Raw genomic sequence first — 21,499 nt, forward strand, 5'->3', positions numbered from 1 at the left:
TTTAGGGACTAGAAGGTCCTGATTTCTTTCAGCTGAGGTATGAAGTGGATGGGCGTCCTTCATTTGGAGGAAGCAAGGAGATGGGTCCCTTTCAGTTTGGAGCAAGAAGTGAAAATAGATTACACTCAATTCAAAGGAGGAGGTGGGATGATTTACCCTTAGTTGGAGAAGAAAGAGGGACGGGTGCTCTTAATTTTGGGAAAAGGATAGAATGACTCAGTTTGGCCGCTAGGTAGAACACTAGCTAGAATCGATTCCGATTCCCCTCAATTTGGGGGAAGAACAGGGATGGGCTATACTTCAATGAAAAGGGGAAACGGTCCTTTTCAGTTTAGGGCGGGATAAGCCGAATGCCCCCTCAGGGAAAAAGGTTGAGTGAATTCCTTTTAGTTTGAAGGGAATCGATAGGCTGGGGTTTTCGTAGTTTAGGGAAGAAGAAACGTTCTCTTCATTGTCTCATGGAAAGGGTGAGAAGAGTTCACTGATTTAGGGGAAAGGGAGGGCGGTTGCCCCTCGATTTGGTGAATGAAGAGGAGGAGAGTCCTCCTCAGCCTGAGATGAATTCGGCCCAATCTGGACCTTGGGGTTTCTGGGGACGATGGGGACAGTTATCCCTCACAGCTTTCTAAAAAGGGCCTAGTGCGCGTGCGCAGCTCTGGTCTGAGAGCGGGGCCCGCAGGGGTCGTAGGCTCCAGAGGGCTGAGCTGAAGGCGACGGCGCACTGCCCCCTGCAGTCTGCACGGGGCAGCGTCGGGGTCCGCGGCCTCTGTACTGGCCGTCTGCCAGTCGCCGACCGCACTCTCGGTGGCGGGGCCGCCCTCTTCTCGCCTGAACCCCGCCATCCAGAAGACCCCCGTCACTCCCGCGACTGGCTGTCGCCGCTGGTGGGTGCGACCCGGCGGTGCCCCTTGGGGACTGTGGCTGCTCACAGCTCTGAATACGGATCGGGGGAGATTTGGGGAGGGTTTGAGGGAGCGGGCTTGAAGGACTAGGTTGCAGGGCTTGTGGGGGAGGGATGCACTGGGGGATTTCCAGAGTCGAGACTGGTTTAGAGCGGAGGGGCAGGCGTCCGGACTACGGCCGCCCGGGACAGGGTCTCGGAGTCCGGACCTGGGTTGGGGGTATCCGAGCCGGGATTGGGGGGAGCGGACCCCACGTGCCTGTGACGCGGGGGAGGCCGGTAGGCGGCGGCGGCGGCGGCGGCGACACGGGGCCGGCGGCCGTGCGGTGCCTGGAGGGCTGCTAGGCAGGCGGCAGGATGCTGCGCGCCGCACTGCCGCTGCTCGGGTTGCCCCTGGCGGGGGCAGGAGCAACCGAAGAGCCCACCCAGGAGCCGGGGTCGCCGGGTGAGCCTCCCCCAGGGTTGGCGCTCTTCCGCTGGCAGTGGCACGAGGTGGAGGCGCCCTACTTGGTAGCCCTCTGGATCCTGGTGGCCAGCCTGGCTAAAATCGGTGAGTGCGTGTGTGCGTGCGCCAGGGCCGGCGGCGGGCAGCGGACCCGCCCCCAACCCCTAGTCCCCAAATCCGGGCCAGATTTTTGCAGAGTGCCCCGACTTTAGGTTCCGATTCCGCAAATCCGGGATCTCACCTTGTTTCTGCGCCTCCTCTTGTGGATCCCCCTCCTCCCCTTCTCGCGTGGGAGCCCTGAGGATTTGCCTTCTCAGAGGGCCGCCCCAGCGCTCTCCAACCCTATCCCTAGCCTACTTTGCCCTCTCTTTCCCCTCTTCTTGCAGTCAGCTCTTTGGTCTGGGCTCCCCTGCACCAATCCCCAGCCCCTGTCAGCAGTCAGGGCGTGTGGGTCATTGAGGGGATGGTATTCTCTGGCAAACCCCAGCATCCTGGTCCCGAGGAAGCAGCCTTCCCTGCAGGCCACCTCCAAATGCCCATTCTCTTGGGATGCTAAAATGTCACTTTTCCTCTACCCACCTCTATCCCCTAAAGATGTCTCCTTCTTGGCCCAGCTGTCCCCCCCCCCCCCCCCCCCCCCCCGCTTCCAATTCAAGTCTACCTCTTCCCACTTCAGGGTATGGGAAACTTCCATTTATTGGGCCTTACTATGTGCTGCCTGCCCTAGAGGCTTTCACACATCTAATTTCCTTCAGTCTGCACAGTACTGAGGGCTGTGCTTCAGACTCCTTTTCTTGAATAGAGCTGCTTTTCCTTGCCTCTGCCCTTTCCTCCCCACTTTTGAGCAGCCAGAGGTCCCTCCTCCCACCAGAGACCCTCCTCCCTCTCCCTGTTGTGCAGACTGCGCTGTGGGGGTGACTAATTATAGCTGAGCCGTTGCTACTCACTCCCCATCTAAGCTGGCACAGCCTGTACTCCCAGTCTCACCAGTACAGTCTTCACATAGGAATCGCACCGTCTAGAGTTTGCCCCCCTTCCCCCAGGGACACAGTTGGGAGTAGGGGCTGGGCAGGAACAGAGGAGCTCTCCACTCTGCCGTGGCAGCCCATTAATAATGGAAAACGGGGCTTGAAATGCCTTCAAGGAGCCTAGTTCTGTCAGAGAACAGGCTTTTGTGAAGGGTTTTGGATGGCAGTGCTGGGATTAATGCATGCTCTGGAGATAAGGATGGAATAAGGTCCCTGAAGTAGAGGAAAGGGGGACCAAAGGTAGGGCTGAGTGTGGGGAGAGTTGTGGCTGAGCTCACCTTAGGGCCTGGCAGCAATGAGAGCAAGGTGGGAGGAGCCTCAGATCTGGGAACCAAAATTGGGTCTGCTGAGAAGTCTGCCAGGTGGAGAGTTCCTGTCTTATTTAGGGTTTGCAGCAATGGCTGTAGTTTTCCCCATAAATCATAGTTCTTTTTCTAGCTTGGATGACATCTCCTATGGAGGTTGAAGAGGTTGAAGAGAGCCTTTTTCTCATCAACCAAAAAAAGAAAAAAACATCCTAGGGATTAGGGGTGGGGAGAGAGAGGTAGAATGTTCAGAAATACCATCCCCCAGCTTCATTGCTAGGATTTTTCTTTCCCTTTTATTCACCAAATATTTAGGTAGATCCCACCACAGGCCAGGCACTGTCCTAGGCTCTCTGGGTACAGCTTCCAAAGGGCACTGTCTTAGCATTGCGTCTCATACAGCCTAACACCAAGGTATCCCTCACTACCCACCACTCCAAGCATTGTCTGGGGAGAAGAGCTCACCTGGCCCAGGGCCCAATCGAAAGCCCAAAGAGTATATGATGAGGCAAAGATAGGAGTGGTGATAGTGCTAGAAAATCATTCCATACCTCCTCTTCTTTCCAAGGGTCAGATATGTTATTACTTTCCCCCAGAATCATATTGAATTAACATTTGTTGAGATTCTATTATGTGTCTGACATTCTGCTAGGCACATTCACACTATATCATTTTTATCCTCACCCTGTGAAGGTTATTCTTCCCCATATTACAGGAGAAGAAATTGAAGTTCAGGAATTTAAATAATTTGCCTGAGATCACACAATTAGGATAGGATGGAGCCACAAGAAGAACTGGAGGTCTAACTGCTAAGTCTATTGCTTGTAAAACTACTGAGCCCTTAGTGAGCCTACATAATGAAAAAGCACACAGGGCTAAGAGATCTGCTGTACTCCTAGGAGGTATAATATGCATTATGGTCTAGGGCAGGACACAATAATAGAATAAAAGGTAACATTTATAGAGCATTTACTACAAGGCGCTGGGCTAACTGCTTTTGAGCAGATCGTCTTACTTAAACCTTGCAACAACCCTACAAGATCAGTACTGTCTTTATTCTCATTTTACTGATGAAAAAAATTGCAAGTCAAAAAGGGACTGGGACTTCCTTGACTGTCCAGTGTTAAGACTCCGAGCTCCTCGTGTCAGGGGCCTGGGTTCCATCCCTGGTCAGGAAACTAGATCCCCTCAAGCTGCAACTGGAGATTTTGCATATTGCAACTAACACCCGGCCCAACAATTAAAAAAAAAAGTGAAGATATTTGCTTCCAAGTCACAGAACTGGTAAATGAAAGAGCTAGGCTTTGAACCCAGGGAGACTGACTCCACAGGCCCTGATTTTTACAACTATGTTATGCATAAAAATGTACCTACTATTTGCTGAGGTTCAAATAACGACAATGGATAAGGGAGAGCAGAAAAAGGTGAGGTCCTTTGAGGATGACAGTAGAGAGGATGGGGTATTTTTAGAAGTGGAAAAAGTAAGCAGAGACCTAGGTTACCATGACAGGAGCACTAAGAAACAGACAACTGTGGCTGCAGTGGAGAGTTTGAAGCTCTGGAGGCCGGAGATTCTAGCAGTCCTGAATTTCTTCTTCCTTGGTCCCAGGATTGGGGGTCCTGACCTTGAATAAATATCTAAGACTGGAAGGCTTTAGGCCAGTGCGTGTGTGTGTGTGTGTGTGTGTGTGTGTGTGCGCGCTTCATAAATTGATGACACCTCCCGCCCTATTCTTGTGTTGTAGTGTTTCACTTGTCTCGGAAGGTGACGTCTCTGGTCCCCGAGAGCTGTCTGCTGATTTTGCTGGGACTGGCACTGGGGGGCATTGTCTTGGCTGTGGCCAAGAAAGCGGAGTACCAGCTGGAGCCAGGCACCTTCTTCCTCTTCTTGTTGCCTCCTATTGTGCTGGACTCGGGCTATTTCATGCCCAGCCGGCTGTTCTTTGACAATTTGGGTGCCATCCTCACCTATGCCGTGGTGGGCACACTCTGGAATGCCTTCACAACGGGTGCTGCCCTCTGGGGCCTGCAGCAGGCTGGACTTGTGGGTGAGTGACTCTAAAATGTGGACCAGCCGTGGGGGGCTTTGCCAGACTCCTCACCCAGCTCCCTTCTCCTCCAGCTCTGAAGATCCTATGTTGACGAGAGCCATACCCTGAGACCTCCATCTTAGGTCCTTCCCAACGGGGCAGTGCTCCAGATGGGCCTGCAGCCTTGGTTTAGGTCCCTGCCAGATGATTCTGGGCTTCTGCAGATGACAGCTGAGTAGGGGCCTGGCTCCCAGCTGTGCATGGGCTGCCAAGGCTGGGAAGCCTGCATTACCACCTGCTTCCTCCTGCCCTCTGTTACCACACTGCCAGCCTGGCTCCCCTGAGGCACAGCTCAACATCCCTTTGAGGGCTCTGCCCAGGTCACATCAGGGTGGTTTTCTGTTTTTATTATTTTAATAAATACATATCATATGTCTGCAGAATGCAAGACACTACACTGGGTGTTCTCTCTTTGCTCATCCCACTGGCTCTTCATATCAACCTTGCTGGGGGTATCATTTATCCCATTTAATGGACAAGGAAATAGAGGCCCTTAAACTCATTTGATATCAGGTCCAAGGTTAGCAGGAGAGGGTCATTTTACTGAGCTCTTTGCCTTCAGGCTGCCCTGTTCTGCTCCCTTCTTTCTCATTTTCTGGGCCCCAAATCCATTCAACCTTGAAAGTTGATAATTCAGACTTCTTCCCAGGGGCAAGGGGAGGTTTGCAATTTCCACTCAGGTCTCCAACCTGGTTTTTCTATGGGTTCAGTGAACTCTTTGGGTGCAGGAAGGGAGGGGAGAACATCAGACCATAATCATAGTAATCCTAGTAATAGGTAATAACTACTGAGTGCTTACTATGTATTGCTGCTAAGTCACTTCAGTCGTGTCCGACTCTGTGCCTATGTATTAGGCACTGGTTAAATAAGGAACTTTCTGAGGTAGACATTATGATTATTCTCAGTATGTAGAAATGGAAACTGAGGTTCACAGAGATTGCACGGGATGTTCGAGTCCCACCAGTGGTGGGTGCTTTTCATACTGATTCAGCCGTCATGGATGGATAGCCCCTCCCGCTCCTGCTAAAAATTGTGCATGTTGCCTTCCTTAGGCTGAGAACTACGATGTGGGAGAAGGCACTCTTTTGTTCTCCTAATAAAGCCAGTCAGCAGCCTATTTCCACCTGATGGTGGTTATTATTGCTGTTGCTCAGTTTTTTCTTGTCAGTGCCATCTTAACTCTCCAGGTTACACAGAGCTTTTGTAGCCATTTCCCTGCTTGATTTCTGCAGCAGTCTTGTCAGGCAGGCATATGAGGAGGTATGGCTTATGAGAAGTCAGGTGGCAGTGACAGTGCCCATGTCATAGAGCGGGTAAGTGGCAAAGACAGTCCTTAGGCTCAGGACCTAAGGTCTCCTGACCTGCAGGCTGACGCGCTCTTCACCGTCCCAAGTCCTCTCAGGGCATCCTTGTTTCAACAGTCTGGGCCTGTTGCTGGGGCTGCTGTAGGCAATTCAGTACCTCACCATCTGCTGTCCCTCGAAAGCCCCTAGAGTGCAGGCTGGCTTGCTGGACTTCCTGCTGTTTGGGAGCCTCATCTCAGCAGTGGATCCCGTGGCCGTGCTGGCTGTCTTTGAGGAGGTGCATGTCAACGAGACCCTCTTTATCATCGTCTTTGGCGAGTCCCTGCTCAACGATGCAGTCACCGTGGTGAGAGTGCACAGTGGGCTGCCGTTGCTCGACCCCACGCTGCCATGCTTTTGACCAGGCTCAGACCCTTCCCCAGATCCCCTGGGGAAGAAATCTGGTCTCCGCCTTCCCCCATCATCACTCCTGATGCACCACTTCTCACTCAGGTGCTGTACAAGGTCTGCAACTCTTTTGTGGAGATGGGCTCTGCCAACGTGCGGGCCACTGACTACCTGAAGGGAGTCGGTCAGTATCTCCCCCTTCTCGGCGGGCGCCGGAGGCTGCCTCCCTCGGGTTGCTGAGCCCCTCCCCCACTGCGTCTGGACAGAGGATGCTGCTGGGGTGCCTCATTCCTCCCTTCCCTCCTCCACGGAGAAACAGGGCCCTGAGAACCCGAGAAGGAGGGGCTTTCCTGCACTCCTGACCCCTGGGGAGCATGGTGGGCATCCTTCTCCACTCCCCGCCAGGCAGCAGTCTTGTTGGCCCGGGAGGGGTCCCAGCCAGGGGTCATGCTGACAACCCACTCCTCCCCCAGCCTCCTTGTTTGTGGTCAGTCTGGGCGGGGCAGCCGTGGGCTTAGTCTTTGCCTTCCTCCTGGCCCTGACCACACGCTTCACCAAGCGGGTCCGCATCATCGAGCCGCTGCTGGTCTTCCTCCTCGCCTACGCAGCCTACCTTACCGCTGAAATGGCCTCGCTCTCTGCCATTCTTGCGTGAGTCCTGTGGGCGCCGAGCACGCAGGCAGCTGGGAGGGGGCGCTGGAGATGGTTGCCCTTCACACAGACAGAAGCAGGACCTTGAGAAGTCTATAGGTTTCCCTGAGTGGGAGCTTCAAATTTCCCAGGGGAGACACTAAACCTCAGGGAACATTACAGGACCCACTTCTAGAACTGTCCTGGGCCCCCAGAACCCATTTTTCCCGTGCCTAAGGAAATGGCAACCCACTCCAGTGTTCTTGCCTGGAGAATCCCAGGGATGGGGGAGCCTGGTGGGCTGCTGTCTATGGGGTCGCATAGAGTCGGACACGACTGAAGCGACTTAGCAGCAAAGTGTTCTCTGGGGTGTGTGGGCTGAGCCAAACGTGGACTTTGAGGCTTGGTGCCATGGCTCTGGTGGTCACAGAACTCTGAAAGGTGCTTCAGGCAGTCTGTGCCAGTCAGATCATGTTTTCCCTGCCTTCCCCTCCAGAAGGCACTGAGTGGGAAGCCTGGCGATTCCGACCCTTTTAGCCCAGGACTACCACTACCAGCCTGGGACGGGCTCCATGCCTCGCTGCACTTTGGCTCTGAGTCTGACATCCTGTGACGGGCATCCTCTCCTGTGCATGCTCAGACCCCAGAGGCTGTGCTTCCTGCGGCCCCTCCTCATCGCCCTGACTCTCCATTCCTCTCCCAGGGTGACTATGTGTGGCCTGGGCTGTAAGAAGTATGTGGAGGCCAACATCTCCCATAAGTCCCGCACAGCTGTCAAGTACACCATGAAGACTCTAGCCAGCTGCGCGGAGACCGTCATCTTCATGCTGCTCGGCATCTCGGCCGTGGACTCTTCCAAGTGGGCCTGGGACTCTGGGCTGGTGCTGGGCACCCTCTTCTTCATCCTGTTCTTCCGAGCCCTCGGTATAGCTGGAACCCTCTGCTTTCCTATCCCCCCTGCCCCTGCCCCCCACCCCAGCTCATCTCGCCCTCTGAGTCCACATCCTTGTCCTCCCAGTGTTGCTCAGCCCTCCCAGCCCTTCAGACCTGAGCCCTGATACTGGGTGCCAGCTGCAGCCAGTGCCCTCCACTCCCAACACCCTGCTCCCACTGGCCTCCCTCCTGCTGTAGGCGTAGTCCTGCAGACGTGGGTGCTGAATCAGTTCCGGCTGGTCCCTCTGGACAAGATTGACCAGGTGGTGATGTCCTATGGGGGCCTGCGGGGGGCTGTGGCCTTCGCTCTCGTCATCCTCCTGGACAGGACCAAGGTCCCTGCCAAGGACTACTTTGTAGCCACCACAATTGTGGTGGTCTTCTTCACAGTCATCGTGCAGGTGGGAGCACCCAGGAGGCTGGATGGGGAGAGGGTCTGGCAGGCCCTGGGGAGGCCTGGAGCCTATGGGAGAGGGGCTCCTTTTCCTGTTGGGGGCTGCAGGGGCTTGACTTCCCAGACTCTGAGGGCAGTGAGGTGGAGATATGGAAGCTGAAGCCTAACTGCAGGGAGAGAAAGGCAGCAGAGAATTGGCCAGGGCAGGGCTCACCGGCTGCCTGTCCATAGGGCCTGACCATCAAGCCACTGGTCAAGTGGCTGAAGGTGAAGAGGAGTGAGCATCACAAACCCACCCTGAACCAGGAGCTGCATGAGCACGTGGGTACCAGAACCCCATGCCCCCACCTGTCCCTCTCTCCCTTCTCCTATTCTGAGCAGAGTCCTGATCCGGTCCCCCTACCCACCCCCCTTCTAGACTTTTGACCACATTCTGGCTGCAGTGGAGGACGTTGTGGGGCACCATGGCTATCACTACTGGAGGGACAGGTGAGGGAGCTGCCCCCAGGCTCCTTCAGCAGCAGCAGAAGCACCCCCTCCCCACCACCCCCAGCCAGGGCAGCATGGGGGACATGCCACACTTCTGAGAAGGGTCACATCAAGGCGCAGGCTGGGTGACCTGTCCCTGAAGCCCCTCAGGCAGTGCTGGTGTCCCCGTACTCTTAGGATAAGATAAGGTTCCCCAGTGAGGCCTGCCCGGCCCTGCACTGCGTGGTCTGGCACCTCCAGACTCCAGCCGCCTTGTGGTCCGCTGTGACTTTGACTCTCGGCCTGCCAATGAAATGAACCCTGTTTTAGAAACTCAGGACCCACTATGCTCCCCCTGCCCTGGCCACTGGGACCTCTGCACGTTATTCTTTCTACTAGAACATTCCCTCCCCTCCATCTTGCCTCCTTAACCTCTCTGTTCATCTTTCAGATATTACCACAGGCATCATGTCCTTAGGGAGGCTTCCCTGACTAGGACAAATCCCCATTATACTCTATAATTATCCTTTGTAGTTCCTGTCATGGTTGCGATTTTATAGTTACATGTCATAACTTCGTCAATGTCAGGCGCTGTCAGTTCAGTAAGGGCAGGGACCAGCTTCCAGATTTTCCCTGACCGATGCCCACATCAAGAGATGTGGGCCCCGCACTGGCGGTGCCCCGGCCCTGTCTGAGGAAGGGCCAGCACTCAGGACGGGGCCTGGCATCCTCTGTAGGTGGGAGCAGTTTGATAAGAAGTACCTGAGTCAGCTGTTGATGCGTCGCTCAGCCTACCGCATCCGGGACCAGATCTGGGATGTGTATTACAGACTCAACATCCGGGACGCCATCAGCTTCGTGGATCAGGTGGGCCAGCAGACAATGGAGAATGGGTGGGTGGCCAGCAGGGCAAGGCAGGAAGCAGGCAGGCAGGCCCTGAGCAGGGAGTTGGAAATTCCCAGTAGACTCCATGGACTTGTGAAGTGGCAGCTACAGGAACGAGCCCGGCCTGACGCTGACATTTAGAGTCTAGTGGGCAGTGCAGAAAGGTGGGAGACAGCTGGACTCTGGCGTCAGCAGACGTGGTTCAGATTCTTATCATCTCAGGCTTGTGACCTTGGGTAAGTCGTTTATCCTCTCTGAGCTTCGGTTTCCTCAACTGAAAGAAAGCGACAGTAAGAGTACCTCTGTCACAGAGTTTTGTGGGTGCAGTACAAAAAAGCACCTAGCGCAGTCCCTGGAACATCGAGAGCAAAGTGTGTTAACCAGTGTTACTCCTTTTGTTCCCCTCTGTCTGCGCCACCTTCATCTGACTGCCATCTGACCTCTGACATGGCCCCGGCAGGGAGGCCATGTCTTGTCCTCCACTGGGCTCACTCTGCCCTCCATGCCCAGCCGAAATTCTGTGGCAGAGACCTCCGTCACCAACCTGCTGTAAGTCCTGGAGCCCTCTCCCGCTTCCCCACGCTCCTTCCTACTGGGCCCTCTCTCTGAATCCTTTCTGGGGAAGACCCTGAGCACCTCTGCTTCTGCCCTTCCCCTGGCCTGCGCCTCCCAGCCCCTCCCCAGCACACGTGTTCCCACCGCCCGCAGGAGGGAGAGTGGCAGTGGAGCGTGTCTGGATCTGCAGGTGATTGACACAGTGCGTAGTGGCCGGGACCGGGAGGACGCGGTGATGCACCATCTGCTCTGCGGAGGCCTCTACAAGCCGCGCCGCAGGGTGAGAGCAGGCAGGGCCTCTGAGTCCTGAGGGGGAGTGAGGTCTGGGGAGGCCGCGATCCAAGACTCAAGAGGCAACTGGCACCAGCTTGTGGAGAGCTGTAGATGCCCGGTTGAAGAGCATGGGCTTCATCTTGTTGGTTATAACCTTTAGTTTTGTTTTTGTTGTTGTTTTGAGAAAGGTTGGCCTGTTACAAGGATGGTTTAAGGATGTCTTCTCTGGTAGCAGAGAGCAGATCTAATTGGACAGGGTGAGTTGAGAGGCCGGGAGAGCCAGTTGGGAAGCTGGAGTGAAACACTGCGGATTAGAGCTGGGTGGCTGGAAGGAAGAGGGGCACAGAGGACTGTGAAATCTGCCAGGAAGGGGAGAGGAGGTATAGAGGGCTTGATGGGGGTCACAGACAGAAGCAGGAGTGCCAAGGAGGCCTGTGGGTGCAGCTTAACCTGGGGGAGGCTGACATCCAGTTTAGGTAACTTGAGTGAGTCCCATTCAGGTTGTGAAGCCTCGGGGTTGGAAAGGCCCAACCCATCCAGGCAGGAATCCGTGGCAACCCCGCAAGGGGGCAGCAAGCCATTACCTTGAACCTTTCTGAAATGAGAAGCCAGCTGTGACCATTCTTGGCAGCTTTAACAGTCAAGGCCGTTTCTACAGAGACGGGAATTCTTTCCCTTTAATTTGCTCCCTCTGGGCCTGATTTGACTCTCTGCACCTCTGCAGAGCAAAAGCCTGCAAAGATGTCAAAACAGCTTCCTTCCACACAGAGGCCTTCTTGCCTTCAGGCCAGCAGCTTCTGTCCCTGGTGTGTCTTCTTCAGCCGTTAAAAATGAGGCCCCTAGGAATTCTATGGTGGACTAGTGGTTAGGATTCCAGGCTTTCACTGCCGTGGCCAAAGAGGCCCCAGATGGAGGTGCTATGCTAGTTGTGGTTGGCCAGGACCAGGCACAGGGGACCTTTAACTTTTCTAGTTATGGAACTTGCCTTTCTCTTCTCGCAGCCCAGGATCCCTCCAGCTCTGGCTCATCACCCTGAGACCTCACACTGTTCGTACAATCAGGCAACCTACTCCCCATGTCTTCCTCAATTAATGACTGTGAAACCCTGTCTCATCCAACTTGTGGAGCTTTTGTTTGTTTTTTGGTTTTGTTTACTTTTTCTTATAGAAAATTTCAGTCATTCACAAAACTAGAGAGAATAAAGAAACTCATTTAACCATCACTCAGCTCCAATAATTCCCCCTTACACCCTATCTACACTTTATTTAATCTTAATGCAAACTCCAGACAGCATATTATCTCTAAATATTTCCATATGTATCTCTAGGTGGCAATAATTCTTTTTTTTTTTTTCAAAAAAGCCATAGTACCATTACCACATACAACAAGTAACAGTGACTCCTTCTCACATCACCTCAAATATCCAGCCAGAGTTCAATACATATCTTTTTCCATCTGGTTTGTTCAAGTCAGGATCCAAATAGAGTCCACACTTTGCACTTTTAGTAAGTATGTCTTTTTTTTTTTTTTAATTTGTAATAGTTTCTTCTTCCTTTTTTCCCTCCTTTTTATTTACTAAAGAAACTGGATAGATCGTCTTAGAAAATTCTCCATTTTACCAATTTTGCTGATTGTATTCCAGAGGTGGTATCTGACATGTTATCCTTGGTACCCTGTATTTCTTGGTAGTTCAATCGAGAGGCCTGGTTGTATTCAGGAACATTTGATAGCTGTGCTATGTATTTCTTATTATATTACATTAGGAAGTATTGATACCTAATGATTGGCGGGCTGTTGATGTGTGTGTGTGTATGTAAGATTGGTCAATGGGTTTGGTCCAACCTGTTCTTGTGTAGTCGACTAAAAAAAAAAACTGGATTATGATTGTGCTTATCCTTGTTAAATGTCATTTTATTTGATTTAGCCCATCATTCCATCGTTTGGATCCCATGTTGGTCACCAAAAATCTCCTCAGATTCCCATCATATAAAATTCTGTTAAACCTGTTAACTCTGTATTCATCAAAATCAACATAAAAATGAACATGATAGAGCTGAGGACAGAGCCCTGTGGTCTGCTACTAAAGACTTTCCTCCAGACTGACCTGGATCAAGAATTTTGGGGGTATGGTTACTCAACCAGTTCTAAATCCACTTAGTTATGCCAGCACGCAATCCATAATTCCTCATGTTCTTCACAGAAATATCATTAGAGACAGAAGTGTCTAGTATACAGTTAGAAACACAAGATTATAGTTTAAAAGAGACAGACAGGCTGGAGATAAAAAGATTTGGAAGCAATCTACAGCAGAGGTTTCCTGGCCTGGCTACATCAGAATCTCCTGGGGAGCTTACTAGAATACATATTCCTGGCTTCACCTCCTGCAGGGTCTGACTAGTGGAGTGGGATGAGGAATCTGCTCTTAATAAGCCCCTTGAGGGGGTTGAAATGCAGCTGGTCTGATGGCTGGTGTCTGGGAAGCACAGATTTATCACTGGGTTGGCTGGCGCTGAGAGAGTTGATACTTTCACTGGGGAGGGCATTGAGATGAGAGAGGAGGCCAAGGATAATGCTGGGGAATGCACATGGAAGAAAAGGGAGGGGAGCCAGCAGAGGAGGAGAGAGAAGGAGCCCTTGGAGGGGCAGTAGCTGATGCCCTTCAGAGCTGTCTCGGAGGCCTGGGGCAAGAGGAGGGCTGGACTTTGCACGAATGTTGCCTAACCAGAGGCCAAGGTACTGATGACTGGTCAGAAAGCTGCACAGTGGTGCTGCAGTCAGGCAACCCCCCTTGCTCCCATCCCAGCTGTATTTCTGACATTCAAGGAATTAATGGGTACTAGGGGAAGTGTCAGAATGTAAGTGTAAAGGTTTAGCAGTAAAAGCAAGGCAATGGTGTCAATGGAAAGGCGTTTTTCAAGGAGGTAAGGGCAGGAACAGGTCTAAAAGCAGAGGCAGGGGCTGGTGGCCAGGGAAAGATTGAAGATGCAAGAGTGGAGGACTGGGAGGGAGGAACTGATGGAGAGAAGGGAACTGATGGAGGTGGGGAGTGGGGAGTGAGGAGCCCTGTGAAGGAGCTGGGCTTCTGCACCCACCCACCCTGCATCAGTGTGTAGAAGAGGGAAGTTGGGAGGAGACTTAGAGGGGATTCTTAGATCTGGCTCAGGGAAGCAGAAAATATGAAGGGTAAAGGAAAGAGTCCAGCCTGGGGGTGTGCCGCAGGACAAGAATGATTGGGAATACATGGGTGGTACTTCGGGAAATTACCAGGAGGTAATGAAAAGGCTGCTAAGCAGTCACGGCCAGAGGTGGAGACAGGTTAGGTGAGAGTGTAGTGGGCTTGGTCTTTACAGGAGGAAGGCTTGGAAAGAGCAGATGATGGGAGTGGTACTGAACTGGGCACAAGAGATAGTCACGGAAGTTCCTGCAGCCTGAGGAGTCATGGCGGTAGCTGCAGAAAGGGCCAAGTGGGGAGGGCCAGCTGGACAGAGTCCTGTGTTGTCACAAGGCAAATGGGCCAGGCATGTGGACTAGGCTCAGATAACTGAGGTGCAAAGAAGGAAAAGCCTGCCTTGGTTTCATGGTAGCCCTGAGGACAGGACACAGGATCCCCTGTGTCTTGTCACTTCACATCTGAGAAAACTGGGAGAGGGCAAGAGGGGATAAGAAAAGCCAAATTTGAGGGAGTAGGTTCTGGGATAAAGAACTGAGAATATAGAGTTTGGCTGGGTCTCTATTGTATTTTTAATTTTTTTTTTTTTTTCTCACTCCATGGCTAGTTGTGGAAACAGCGGGCTGGTAGGAGCAATGGTGAACTTGGGGCTGTGGTGTGGGGTTCCTGTGGGAGGCAGGACATCCAGCCTCATGGCAAGGTGGGGCTGTCATTGCCAGTACAAAGCCAGCTGCAGCCGCCACTTCATCTCTGAGGACGCGCAGGAGCGCCAGGACAAGGAGGTCTTCCAGCAGAACATGAAGCGGCGGCTGGAGTCCTTTAAGTCCACCAAGCACAACATCTGCTTCACCAAGAGCAAGCCACGACCCCGCAAGGCCAGCCGCAAGAAGGCATGTGCTTTCTCTAGGACTCCTGTTTGCAGCTGCAGGCTGATGGCATGTAGTTTTGAGCTCACAGGTTTTGGAATCCAGCCTCAGGGACCTGGGGGCTGCAGCCGCTTGGGTTCTCTTTTGCATCTTCCTGGATCCCCAGAGGGGAAGGTGAAGCCTTCAGAGGGAGAGCAGCCTCTTGTGGTCACCTGCCCAAGGCAGCAGGACCACCTACCAGAGGTGGAGTGAGCAGGAAAAAGGCAGATTCCTTGTTGGGGAAGGGGTGCGGGGACTCCATGAATTTCTTATTCAGCCAAGGCTGATGTACTGAGCATCTCTGCTGGGGCCATCAGACTCTACAACACTTGCTGGGGGTGGGGGGTCAAGGGATGATAGAACCACTGTAACTGACGCAGATTCCCTTCTGTGTGGCATCAGGAAGACCTGTCTTCTTGTTGACCCCACCAGATGACAGGATTGGGGTTTGGAGTCAGGGCAAGAGGCTTAGGACTTTTTTTTTTTTTTTGGTCCTTAGAAGGATGGCGTGGCTAACACTGAGGCTACAAACGGGAAACCTCCTCGAGACCTGGGCTTCCATGACACAGGCAAGCAGGGAGTGGGGTGGTGGTGAGGATGGGATGGGGAGGGGAAGGGCAGGGGCCCATCGACTGGAAGCCTGAAGGACCTCCTCTGCACAGCACTCAATGTCATGAGCTGGGGCTCTTCCCCTTAGAACTAGATGGACAGGTCTCAGCAGTTACTAGACGTCTGTGACACCTGAGAGTTAACTCCAGGCTACAGACCCTGAGGACCTAGAGAATGTGTCATAAATGGAGCCTGGTCTGGGCTTTGAAGGATGGGTGGGTCCTGGGGTCCAGTGTCCCTGCAGTAAAACCAGGGGCCTAGAAGAGCTGCACGCTGATGGGCCTTCCAGCCTTCCAGATGTTTATGCTTCCAGTTGACAATGGGATCTGGGGTTGAGAGAAGATGAAGGTGCCGGGAAGTGTGATTCCCTGATGGCTTCCTCTGAGGATCTGTCTTTCGTTGCCTCCTGGGGCTCTGGAGCCCCACGCCCCTTCCTCTCAAGCTCCCCCACCCCCCCTAGGCCCGTGCTGTAACAGCCACAGGACAAAATAGGTGTCTGTACCAACAGTGGGGCTCTGCCTAGATGGACAAGGGGTTGGGCTCCGGGCGGTACAAAGAGGCAGCTGCTGGACTGGCCAATCCCACTCAGCTCTTGTCCCTGTCTAGCTGCTGTGATCTTAACCGTGGAGTCTGAGGAGGAGGAGGACAGCGACAGTTCGGAGACAGAGAAGGAGGATGACGAAGGGATCATCTTTGTGGCTCGGGCCACCAGTGAGGTTCTCCAAGAGGGCAAGGTCTCAGGTAATGGCTTCCTCCTGCCTGCCTCCCTCTGGAGCAAACTGGAGCTACGCAGTTGGCTTCCTCCCCCTTTGCTGATGGCCTTTACTCCAGACAGTCACTCCACCTATCTGCTCATTCATTCATCAACCAGCATTTACTCAGCATTTCTTTTATGTCAGACATCTGACATCTATGATCTGATTCAATCCTCACAACAATCAAGATGGCGAAACTGAGCTCAGAGGAACTTGGGACTTGTCTAGAAATCAGCAGAACCAGAATTTGATTCCAAAGCTCACAGCCATTTCACTTGCCTCCCTTTACACTCTGGCGAGAGACACAAGGTGACAAGCAAACCTAACACCAGGTTCCGCTGTGACCCATGCTCAGCACACCAGCCCTCAGGTACAGCCCCCAGTAAGGGTGGCAGCTGGACCTGAGAGAGGAGCCTGCATTCATCAAAATGGCACTACTGTAGATAAAAACCAACATATATGTGCTTCCGTATGTGGAGACCTAATGAACTCAGAATGCTAACTTCCACTGCCAGTTGGCTCAAGAATTCTCAGGTGTCTTTTAAAAAACATCCTATTATAGAAAATTTCAAAATAAACAGTAGACAGAATAGTAGAATAAACTCCCATCTCTCTACCACCCATCTTCAATAATTACCTACTCCTAATTGATCTTATTTCACTTACACCTTCACTATGCCCCTCTCTTCACTGGATTCTTTTGAAGCAAATTGCAAATATCATACCACTTTATTGCTAAATACTTCAGCAAGTATCTCTAAAAGATAAGGATCCTTCTTAAAAATATAACAATACCATTATCATATCCAAAATCTTTGTTATCAGGTATCAGTCCGTGTTCAAATTTCCCTGATTGTCTTCATTTATTTTTACAGTAGGTTGTTCAAATAAAAATCCAGACAAAGACCCACACATGAAATTTGGTGGGTAAGTCTCTTTTAACCTATAACACTGATTCTTAAGGAGGTAGTAATAGTGATTTTGTCCCCTAGAGCAGCGGTCCCCAACCTTTTTGGCACCAGGGACTGATTTCATGGAAGACATTTTGTCCACGGACGGGGGATGGGTGTGGATGAGTCAAGCATATTACATGTATTGTGCACTTTGTTTCTGATCTAGTGCCGCTGCTGATCTGACAGGAGGTGGCGGTCCCCAGCTTGGAGGTTGGGGACCCCTGCCCTAGGGTACTGTCTGGAGACATCTTGTGTTGTCACAGCGGGCAGGGTACCTCTGTGATGTGTGGGTAGAGGCCAAGGATGTTGTTAAAACACCCTACAACACACAGGACAGCTCCCTACAGCGAAGTCTCTGCTCCTACCTGTGACAGTGTCAAGTTTGAAAAACCCTGATTTACAGGTCCCCCCACCATACTTTCTTTCCTTGCACTGTATTTATTGAAATAACTTGGTTATTTGTCCCCGTCTTTCCTTGTCTGGATTTTGCTGATTGCATCCCCTAAGCATCATTTAATATGTCTGTTTCACTGACCTTTATATTTCCTTCAAATCAGTAATTAAACCTAGATCAGACTTGATAAGCATACTCCATAGGTGGTGATGTTATACCTCCCACTGCATCTCACTAGGGAGCATACACCATCTGGCTGTCTCTCTTTTTGTAGGTTAGTATTGACTATTGGCTTCAGTTGTTGTTAGCCTGAGCCACCCATTATCAAAGTCCCTGTCAGTTTTTCATCAGGTGGTCTTGCAGTCACTGGTCATCACTGCCACATCCAACAGTTCATTCCAGGTTGCGCAATGCTGATATTCTATGTCTATTTTTTGTTTGCATTGATTAGCAGGAATTCTTGTATTAAAAAAAAAGCCTTCCCTCATCAATTACTTAGTCAGTCTGAGGTACAGTTCATATAGGGAAGAATGGATAAATGCTTGAATTTTTCCTTTCCCTTATCAGTTTTCAGACCAATAGTTACCTGGCATCCTCTAAAGGTGAACACTGAAGTTTTTTTGTTGTTAAAATTTAATACAGCATTCCAGGGAGGTAGTTTCACTCTCAGTCACAGCATCAATACATTTCATAACATGGAGCATTTGAAGTCAAGTTCACAGGACTGCTCAGGACTTTATCAGTGAGCAGACACATACTGAGCACCTATTATATGCAAGGTACTGAGCTTGACTTTGGAGATCAAAGGGTGGTAGATAGCCAGAGGGCTGCTTCTTCCCTGCTTTCCTCTTTCAGAGCCTCAGCCTTTCTATAATGCTGTGGCTGAGCCTTCCGTTATGGCTGCCAGCACTTCTGGGATTCTCGGCTCACATCCTCTGTGCTCTGGCATCCCATTTGTGGCTCAGCTTTAGCCTATTTATTAATTTTTTGTGAGCTCAGACTCCTGGACTCTGTCCCACCAAAGGGCTGTGGTAGGAACTCAGGCAAGGAGCACAGTGGCCAAGCCTCGAGATCTTCCTCACCCTGGGCCGGGGGCCCAGCAGGATGTGGTTTAAGCCTGGCACTGCAAGTTGGCTGAGGGCTGATCATAGATGGGTTTTTTCCTGCCTTGCTCTCGCTTTGTCTTGTTCTAGTTGTTTTCATTTGTTCAGTAGGTATTTGTTGAGAAACTGCTACATGCTCAGTCCTGTGCTAGGTGCTGGGGATACAGTGGGGAGCAGACCCAGCTGTGGTGCTTCCCTTTGGCCAGGCGTGCATCCAGTAACTGCACAAATGGATGCTGCATGGCAACTGCAAAATGAACTTCTGTGCTTATACTTGAGACAGTGTCCACTGGATTGGCAATGAGTGCGTGTGTGCTCTGTCCCCAGGGAGCCTTGAGGTGTGCCCCAGCCCACGCATCATCCCCCCATCCCCAACCTGTGCGGAGAAGGAGCTGCCCTGGAAGAGTGCACAGGGGGACCTGGCCGTCTACGTGTCCTCAGAAACCACCAAGATTGTGCCCGTGGACATGCAGACAGGCTGGAACCAGAGCATCTCATCCCTGGAGAGCTTGGCATCCCCGCCATGTACTCAGGCCCCAACGATGACCCGCCTGCCTCCCCGCCCACGGGCCCCAGAAGAGCCCCAGGCCCCTCTCAAGCTGCCCCTCTCCTCTGATCCTCGCTCTTGCTTCGCCTTCCCCCCGAGCCTGGCCAAGGCGGGCCGTTCTCGCAGTGAGAGCAGCGCTGACATCCCCCGGCAGCAGGAGCTGCAGCCCCTCATGGGACACGAGGACCACACCCATCTCAGCCCGGGCACCGCCAACTCCCACTGGTGCATCCACTTCAACAAAGGCGGCCGGCTGTAGCCCAGACACTTGGGGAGGAGCAGGGGGCCAGAGACCCCCTGGAAGTCTTCCCTGCACAATGAGCGGAGGAGCCCACTCAACCGGACATGGGGTTAGAGGAGCCTGGACTGAAAGTAGCAGCTGGGCTCCCTTGGGGCGGGTCAGAAGGGTCTCCTGGGCTGGTCCTCACAGGAACCCTTTTCACCACCCTCCTTGTTCCTAAACTCCTGCCACCTTCCCTTTCAATAAGGCCCTAACTCTGGTTCAAGACCCAGTCTAGACGTTTTAGAGGCAAGGCCCAGAGACAAGGGGAGCTGATGCCCCTTCCCCAGCGGGTCATCCTGGGAGCAGTTCCTGTCCCCCAAGCAAGGGCATCTCTCCTCAGCTGACACTGGGCTGTCCTGCACTCCACCCTGCCCCAGCGTCAGCTAAAGGACAGTACCCTGGCAGTGAGGCTCCACGAGGGGCTGGTCCTCAGAGGGACTGGGCTGGGAGGTGCAGCAGGCTTTGCTGCCCTGTTGGCTCAGCTACCCACAGCCATTTGGTTTGGGGCAGTGGGAATCTGTCTCCACTCCTTGCTTTATCTTCCTCCCTTTGCTGCCAGTCTCTGGGGCAATAGTTCCTCCATTTCCAGGACTGAGGCCACAGGGTTGGGCCAGGCTTCGGGTCACGGCTGCTTCCTAGCCAGCATCACTCTGGGGATCTGCTGCTCTGCGTCTGGCTTTGGACCTTTCAGATCCTTGGGTCTGAGATTTGTGAGGAGGGGAGATGGTGGCCTCTGGCCTTCTGCACTGTCTCGTTATTTCCTGAACAGGAAAGGAGCTAGGTATCCCAGGATCACTGCTCCACTGCTCTGGGACGGGAGGCCTGACTATAATGGAAAGGGGGCTGACTGGGTGGCAGGTGACTTTCCTGGGGTTAGCACCTGCCCCGAATTGTGTACCTTGGACCTAAGATACATTAAACATCTTTCAGATGGATGTGTGTCCTGCGCCCAGGTGTCTGGGTGTTTTGAGGTGTGAGAAGGGGGCAAGAGGGCATGTGGTGAGGGAGATGGAAACTTTCTACACCATGCCCCAGGGCTTCCCAGATATGGGTGGTGGGGGGTGGGGGGAGGAGGTCCTGGGCAGGAGTGTTAGGCCCTACGGCCCTCCCTCCCTCTGCTCCCATTCTTTCCCACTACAACACCTTACAGGAAGCCTGCAGCAAGTCCAGGGGATTGTTCTCTGTGCAGGGGGTCACAGAACTGGGAGTCCACAAAATGGGAATGACTTGCAGAAAGAAAGACCCCAGAGGTCAGATGCCAAGGTACCCAAAGATGCAGCCAACACACACTGGCACCAGATAAACATTCCTCCAATGCCAGGAGGGAGGGGTAGGACAAATGAAAAGATGTGTTCCACACATGGTGGGTGGGAGAACAATCTCAAGGGAGCTGGTTACCCTGACTGTTTCTGATACAAATTGGAGAGTGTGGGGTCCAGAAACATCTAGGGATAGAAATCCCTGATGACAGCAGACCCAGTTTCCACTGGGCCTTTCTATTGATACCTCACACACACACACCCCCCATAAAATTCACCCATTTAAAATGTACAGCTTGGTGGTTTTCTAACATATTCACAGAGTTGTGCAACCCTCCCCACAAGCTAAGTTTGGAACAGTTTCATCATCTCCCAGAGAAACTCTGTACTGTCGGCATTCACTCCTCACCCTCTGCTGAGCCCTAGGTAATCACCAATTTGTCGTTCATCCTTACAGATCTGAAACCCTGAACACACTGCAATGCTTACACATTTAGTCAGCCTTATTTTCTGACTTATGCTTGGGGAATGTGGGAAGAGAAGGAAGAATGACTTTCAGGCTTTGCCCTCACACGGCTTACAGTCAGCTGTGATAAGGCTGAGCAGCTGGTCCCAGCCCTCCCTTGCTAAGGATGTTACCTTAGGCATGTTACATAATCTCTCCGAGTTCCAGTGTCTTCATCTGTTAAGTGGGATGCTTATTTCATACCGCAGCTGTCTGGATTAGACGATGAAATGAGAAGAATCTAGTACACAGCCTGGCCCGTGGTAAAGGATTATAAATGTTAGTCATTGTTGGTGTTACATTACAAGCCCAAGAGCATAGAAAGTGTTGTGAGGCCCGAGGAGATCTAGTGGGGGGGGGCGGGGGATAGCTTTGAGAGGGGTATGAGTGTGTGTGTGTGTGTGACGGGGCTCAGACAG

General features: G+C 52.4%; 1 protein-coding gene across 12 annotated transcripts; it reads left to right on the top strand.

Annotated features, from left to right (window-relative positions):
- Window positions 1-804: 804 nt before the first annotated feature.
- On the top strand, window positions 805-20,251 carry SLC9A5 (solute carrier family 9 member A5). 12 transcript variants are annotated; one of them, XM_005218543.5, is made up of 17 exons: window positions 1,165-1,451; window positions 4,425-4,727; window positions 6,256-6,419; window positions 6,566-6,644; window positions 6,934-7,111; window positions 7,794-8,014; window positions 8,222-8,424; window positions 8,649-8,738; window positions 8,836-8,906; window positions 9,623-9,752; window positions 10,231-10,319; window positions 10,479-10,605; window positions 14,487-14,657; window positions 15,172-15,241; window positions 15,888-16,022; window positions 16,912-16,963; window positions 18,814-18,907. In XM_005218543.5, exons 1-17 carry the CDS (start codon window positions 1,259-1,261, stop codon window positions 18,821-18,823), a joined length of 2,286 nt encoding a protein of 761 aa, XP_005218600.1. In that variant the 5' UTR covers window positions 1,165-1,258; the 3' UTR covers window positions 18,824-18,907. The 12 variants fall into 12 exon arrangements, 6 of the variants coding, with proteins under 6 accessions (XP_015331218.1, XP_005218600.1, XP_059732635.1 ...); XM_015475732.3 differs by lacking the exons at window positions 1,165-1,451; window positions 16,912-16,963 and adding an exon at window positions 805-884 and having other exon boundaries at window positions 4,445-4,727; window positions 18,814-20,251; XR_003030168.2 differs by lacking the exons at window positions 14,487-14,657; window positions 15,172-15,241; window positions 15,888-16,022; window positions 16,912-16,963; window positions 18,814-18,907 and adding exons at window positions 10,787-10,855; window positions 11,600-11,645; window positions 11,960-12,103; window positions 12,523-12,655.
- The last annotated feature ends 1,248 nt before the right edge of the window (window positions 20,252-21,499 follow it).

The sequence above is a fragment of the Bos taurus genome, chromosome 18, assembly GCF_002263795.3.
Source record: "Bos taurus isolate L1 Dominette 01449 registration number 42190680 breed Hereford chromosome 18, ARS-UCD2.0, whole genome shotgun sequence".
Lineage (NCBI taxonomy): Eukaryota > Metazoa > Chordata > Mammalia > Artiodactyla > Bovidae > Bos > Bos taurus.

Bases quoted from the DNA above. Each gene is read 5' to 3' on its own strand.
- SLC9A5 (NM_001205729.2), top strand. From the start codon at position 1,259: ATGCTGCGCGCCGCACTGCCGCTGCTCGGGTTGCCCCTGGCGGGGGCA. The intron at 6,420-6,565 runs GTGAGAGTGCAC...CTTCTCACTCAG, and splicing joins TCAACGATGCAGTCACCGTG to GTGCTGTACAAGGTCTGCAA. The intron at 8,015-8,221 runs GTATAGCTGGAA...CTCCTGCTGTAG, and splicing joins CCTGTTCTTCCGAGCCCTCG to GCGTAGTCCTGCAGACGTGG.